The sequence below is a fragment of the Diadema antillarum genome, unplaced genomic scaffold (assembly GCF_040938485.1).
Source record: "Diadema antillarum isolate AM-2024a unplaced genomic scaffold, OU_Dant_1.0 seq00000846_RagTag, whole genome shotgun sequence".
Lineage (NCBI taxonomy): Eukaryota > Metazoa > Echinodermata > Echinoidea > Diadematoida > Diadematidae > Diadema > Diadema antillarum.
This window is the reverse complement of record NW_027271720.1, coordinates 1,623,420-1,629,706: the sequence shown is the minus strand read 5'-3', so window position 1 is coordinate 1,629,706 and position 6,287 is coordinate 1,623,420. Positions and strand designations below refer to the sequence as shown.

Below are 6,287 nucleotides of genomic sequence, written 5' to 3'. Positions count from 1 at the left end.
CCCTCCTTGTAGGGCGCTGCCGGCTGCCACACCACTACTTTTGAGTGGTAGGTCACGGGCGAGTAGCGGTTGCGACAACATACAGGGTCGACAGGGCCGTTGCGCCCAACTTGTTGTGTAAACTTGTTAGGTAAACAAACGTAATCGTACGAAAAAAGCTACATAAAGCACAAGATGTACGGCAAAACTGTCAAGATATTTCAACAGCAACTATCTCAAAACTCACCTTTACTATCGAGTGTGCTCATGAGGAAAAATACGCCACATTTTGAGGGCTTCCTTTTCTCCTGCTGGCAACCTCAACATCAGTAACATTGGCAGCAGGTGAACGAGGATAAGTGTGTTTAACTAAGTAAATTGACTAGAAATAATTAGAAATTCGTAACTAAACTGCCCAATATTACATCGAATTAATATTTACTGCAGCAAAATATTTATTTTAAAAAGTATTTTAGGAAGTAATCATGTTTTCCTATATACTTTTGTAAACCATCAATTCTATCTTGCCAGGAACAAATCCAAAATGGCAGCGCTCATGGAGGGACTGGAGAGCATGAATTCAGCACCAGGGGTCCAAGATGGGCCAAAAACAATCGTGAATTCCACCGACAAGACCAAAGACCGCAGTGAATCAATCATATTAAAGAGTAAGAAAATAATGGCATACAATTTAGGTTATCTTAAAATCAAAACGAAGATAATTCGATTCTCAATGAAGACATAGTTAAGTCTGCTAGTCCCACGCCGGTATATTTATTGTGGTATTAGACCTTATTGTAACCTAACTGCTTAAAGGACAAGTTCACCTTCATAAACATAAGGATTGAGAGAATGCAGCAATATTAGTAGAACACATCAGTGAAAGTTTGAGGAAAATTGGACAATCGATGCAAAAGTTATGAATTTTTAAAATTTTTGTGTTGGAGCCGCTGGGTGAGGAGACTACTACAGCTTGTAATGTCATATGCGTACAACCGTATAAAGAAAATGTAAAGAAAATTCAACATATTTTCACTTTTTTCGCATAATAAAAGAGCACTTGACTTGCCGCTTTCTACAGGCAGGGGGAATAATATTACCCATAACATATGTCGGTAACGAGTCAAGGGAATGTGTACTTTTTTCAAAAGATGATATTTTGTGAAATTCTCTTTATATTGTCCTTATATTGTTGTACGCATGTGACATTACACACTGCAGTAGTCTTCTCATCCAGCGGTTACTGCACAAAAACTTCAAAAATTCATAACTTTTGAACGGATTGTCCGATTTTCCTCAAACTTTCAATGATGTGTTCTACTAATATTGCTACATTCTCTCAATCCTTGTGTTTATGAAGGTGAACTTGTCCTTTAAACTTCTCTAGTAGCTATCATCTATAGTTAGGTTTACGTGCATCGACCCCAATCTCCATACACGACAACATGGTAATTTAACATATCTACATTATTTTGCTATGAGATTTTGAAGTGACATGACAATGAGTTAAACTTGGAAGCTACAATGTAGGTTGCATTCAAAGGCCAGTCATGCATGGTGGGGATGGGATGCTAATCTAGATCTAACGTTAGAGTCTAAAGTAAATTAATAATATTAATATTAATAATAATAATAATTGCATATTATATGGCGCTTCATACTGACGTTTCTAAGCGCACTTTTAAATTAAATTAAATTAAATTGAATTAAATTGAATTAAGTTAAATTACATTAAATTTTAATTTTAATTTTGATTTTAAGCACACTTTTAAATTAAATTTATCATTGATTTTTCTCTTTTTCTTTTTCAGATCTCTTCTAGGATGGATGTGTAACGTTAGATAGATGTCTAGACCTAGATGTAGATCAAGATCTAATAATATGCTTAGAGTAGGTTCTGACTCCTTGGTGTGAAATATGGGTACCGCAGGCCGCATATAAAAATGAGGTTTGCATGCATGTGTACTGCTAGTAAACATGGTACTGCTTGTTAACGTACGAACGGGGATAAGATTTGTAGTGCACCATCAAGGCAGTGTAACAAGCTCTCCAAATAATGCCAAAGTCCCAAGATTAATGAGGAAGATATACGTTTACAGATACCCAACCATATTTTGCTTGTGTCATTTCACTCAACATGCTGACCAGTATATACCTGGGTCTGCACATTGTTATGCTTATGAATTTCTGAGGGGAAAAGGGAGAGTGAGCAGGGATGCGTAGCTGCAGTGGTATCTCAGCCAGATAAGTTGAGAGCCTGATTGTGGTAGTTTTAACACAAGCCACCCATATTGACCATAAACGCCGTCCAAAATTCAATCGCTTGCTACATGTAGAAACATATACTTTTGCGAACAGTCTAACCTTGGCATGGGAGGTCGAACCTTGGTGCAAGTGCTGATACAACAAGCTGTTATTTTCGCAAACAGATATTTTAGCGAAAGAGGTCACAAACATTTTCACAGCAAAGACATTGTCTTTGTGAATTGACACTGATGCTATCTTAAATGCACTAATCATCTAGTGCACTGCGGCATTTTCGTGTGTTGTTAAATTCACGATCCAACTGCGATAGGTGAAATCCACGCAAAAACCCTTGCAAAAATAACAGCTTATACAGTATATGTAGTTATTATATAGTACACCCTTGAGAGTTGTCGCTATGACAAGATACAGCAGTTTATTTTATTTTTTTTTTTTTGAGGAAGTGCATGTGTGCATGTAAAGGCCTTTGCTTTTGTCTATTTCACTAGCGTTTCTAAAGAGGATTGCTGCACTTTTATTATATTTTTCCAAGTCTTATGATTTTATGCATTTACCTATGTCTGAGATACGGTACCCAATCACACTGACTAGTTAATTTGAAATAAATATGTAAAAGACAGATAAAAGATAAATAGATAAATATAAAATGAAAAATTCTGTGTGGTGAGAAAGTCATGGGGACAGCAATTGTACATGTGATGAACTCAGAATAAGGTTACATATAAATTATGACGTTAGACATCCAGAAGTGAAACAGACATACCTCTACCAGTGGGTTGTATGGCGACATTCGTTTTCGTTCATCATTTTTTTATTGAGAATCTTTTGGTCTTTGCGTAATTCATTGTATTTTTCTTATTTTTGTATTTATTATTATTGTTATTTTTTTGGGGGGGATCCTGCAGAAGCCTTGTTCATGGTGACTGTTAGTGGACTGGCCATGCTGGGTGGCTTTGGAATGACCTTGGCTCGAGCCAAGAGGCGACATCCAGGATCATTCTCTAAGGTCAGTGTTGGTCAGGTGATTTATGAGTAAATCTATAAAAGTTGCCTTGCAGCTGAAATCAATCTGCCATTATAGTTTATGTGTAAACAACAACAACAACAACAACAACAACAACAACAACAACAGCAACAGCAACAACAACAACAACAACAACAACAACAACAACTACTGCAACAGCAACAACACATATTCAAGAAGACCGGAACGAATTCACACTAATCAAAATATATACTGTCAGATACAGCTGCTGTTTGTTTGTTGATAGAACATCAGTGCTATAATGCCTTACCATTTTTGTTATTTCTGCTGTTGTCTTGATTTTTATTTTTTTTTGCCTGTGACTTTAACATCTGATATAAACATTGTTTATTTCTTTATCTCAGTGTTCATTCTGTTTGCTTCCCCACCCCTTACAATTATAGTTATTTTCAAAGTTTTTGCATGGTTCATTTCCCAATGTGGAAGTGCCATATTTTGAATACAAATTTCATGCTGTGCAATCGCATTGTTGATCTGCAATTGTTCTAAGGCATTTGTAAGCAAAGCAGCATTCAAATGTCCATATCCTTATTTGTTCCCAGGGAATGGTACCGGACCCACAGGTAGAGCTGTACGAGAGCGGGGCTTCCCTCGGTATGAGGGCGCTAGGCTGGGGCACGGTCTTCGCCATCACGGGAGTCGGGTCACTGACCTTTCTCATCTGCAAAGCTATGGGAGTGCATAATGTGAGATATCAAATTATAAGACAGAGTTTTGTTGAGTTGGTGGTTGTTGTTGTTGTTGTTGTTGTTAGCAGAAATTGAGATTATTGTTTGTAACATATTTGGATTTTACTTTCGGATGTGTTTGCTTCAATGGTAAAAAATGTACCATTTGAAAAGCATAATTTTCATAGAATTATAGGTGGAAGCAACACTTCGAAAATCATAGATTTAATATGTTGGTCTTTCTTCTTCTTTTTTTCGTTCTTTCTTAATGTATTTAGGGTTGGTATACTTTGAAGGTTTAGCAAGAAACAAATCAGCTTTTTGTAAAGGCAGGTATAGTGTCAGCAATTGAAAAAAAAAAAAGTGAAGGCATTTTGACAAAATATGTAGTTGTACCATGTAGGTGTTTGTCTTTTGGTTGTGTATATGAATGGCTGTTCTTGACCAAATAAAGAAGTAAGGATAATTTACAGGGCTTAAAAGGACACTGCCTAAAGAAAGAGAGAGAGAGAGAGAGAGAGAGAGAGAGAGGGAGAGAGAGAGAGAGAGGGGGAGGAAGAGCAATAGAGTATTGAAAGGTCATTGTTGGCACATTATTTAGTCCAGCAGATATTTTATTTATTCTTTTTTTTGGGGGGGGGGGAATCTGTTTAATTTAAAGTAATTGTATGTTTATTGGGGGAAAAAAATCACTGATATGAGATTCTAACATTTTTCCTTTTCAGGTGGACGAGTTCAGGGTAAAGTTTCAGTCGGTAGCTCCGAGGATACGAAGGAACGAGACTGAGCCTGAGCATGTGATCATCGAGAGATTTAAGGCAGAGATTCTGAAAGACGAGAAGACTGCTTCCGCTGATGAATGAGACTGAATCTGCGCTTGGTCCAGCAGCGATGTGCCAATCGTTTTGATGCACAGTGATTTGAAGTGGAGGATCCTTCATCTGTGTGCTATGAGAAGACTGGATGAAGTGTAAGATCACATCTGGACTCAAGAATTCAGAGCTGTGGTTTAATAGTCAAGCCTGATGTTCATTTTGCTGCATGCCTCTGCCTCCAGCTCGCCAAGAGACAGTTACCGTGATTTGCAGGGCATTTGTGAGGTCTTGAACAAAATTCAGACCACTTTAGTCTGGAACGCAACAGATGTCTGTAATCACAAGACTGTGATGCCGGTTAGAATCAAATAGCTGTAAGACAGATGCATGGTGTGCTATTTCTAGCAGTGAGTAAAGCACAATCTTGGTTTGCATTCAACATTTTTAGTTGGAAAATAAATACCTGGCAGACAGCTACAGTGACGTTGTTTGTGCTAAAGAAGAGATGTATGAATTTGAGAAAAAAGAAAATCACAAAATGACAGCATCTTTATGGCGCTGTCATACTATTCATGTCTGCAATTGTAGTGCTAAGTGTCCATGTACATGTACAGTGGTATCTGCAGATTAAGGGGATACAGTGTACAAGTGACCGTGCATCACAAAACCACTATTAAGTAGCACCCATTGACTTTATGTGAGGACTCAAAAAAGGTGAATCAGGTCAACAGTCAATGTTGATTTTTTCAAATTTTCCTAAAGAACTATCCTCCTTCTACATTATTCCTATATTTGGGATCGTGAAATGAATGGGAAAGTGTGTTTTTAGCAGTTTTTCTACAACCCTTTTTTTTGTAGAGCAGTGAGATCTGGTATGTCTCAGAGGCCCCTTTTCATTTCTTGAAAATCCTTTGCACACTCTTCACTTCCAACTCTAATAACTTTTGAAAAGATAATGCTATTGCTTGAAAGTTGGCATTAATCATGGACAGAATGTGTTAATAGAGCATGATCAATTTCAGCTTAATCTGATAATCCCTTCGTTGTTGTTGCTTCAGAGGTTTACATCCTGTTTTCGTCCCATTCATCGTACAGCTAGGGTGGCTTGGTAAAGATAAAGTGCTTGAATAAACCCTGTACTTCAGAGCCTCTTTTCTCAGTTTGCACTTTTCCAGAGTGTGTGCTTTCTTTCCAACATTTAGTAAGGTTTATAGGAGAGTCAATTTGAATTGAGTTATACATCATTTTAAAGTGTAGAGTCTGCTCTTTCAGAATCTGCCTTGAACTACAAATCCATATCTGGCAACTTTTTGTTGGTTTTGTGATGCAGGGTCACATGTTTTTGTACATCTGGTGTAGTCCTTGCATTGTCCATGTGCATATTCTAGCATCAAACTGCATACATCTGTGTGCAATATTCTAATGTCAATCAACCTGAAACTGTTGGAGGCAAAAAAAAAATTAAATAAATTGAGACAAATTAATTCTCATTGTATTTCTGAAAGTAATGGATGT

The 6,287-nt window shown here is 37.3% G+C and overlaps 1 protein-coding gene across 1 annotated transcript; it reads left to right on the top strand.

Annotated features, from left to right (window-relative positions):
* The first annotated feature begins 523 nt into the window (after window positions 1–523).
* Window positions 524–4,820, top strand: LOC139740277 (transmembrane protein 242-like). The gene is made up of 4 exons (XM_071650858.1): window positions 524–647; window positions 3,150–3,250; window positions 3,832–3,975; window positions 4,683–4,820. Exons 1-4 carry the CDS (start codon window positions 524–526, stop codon window positions 4,818–4,820), a joined length of 507 nt encoding a protein of 168 aa, XP_071506959.1.
* Window positions 4,821–6,287: the final 1,467 nt, after the last annotated feature.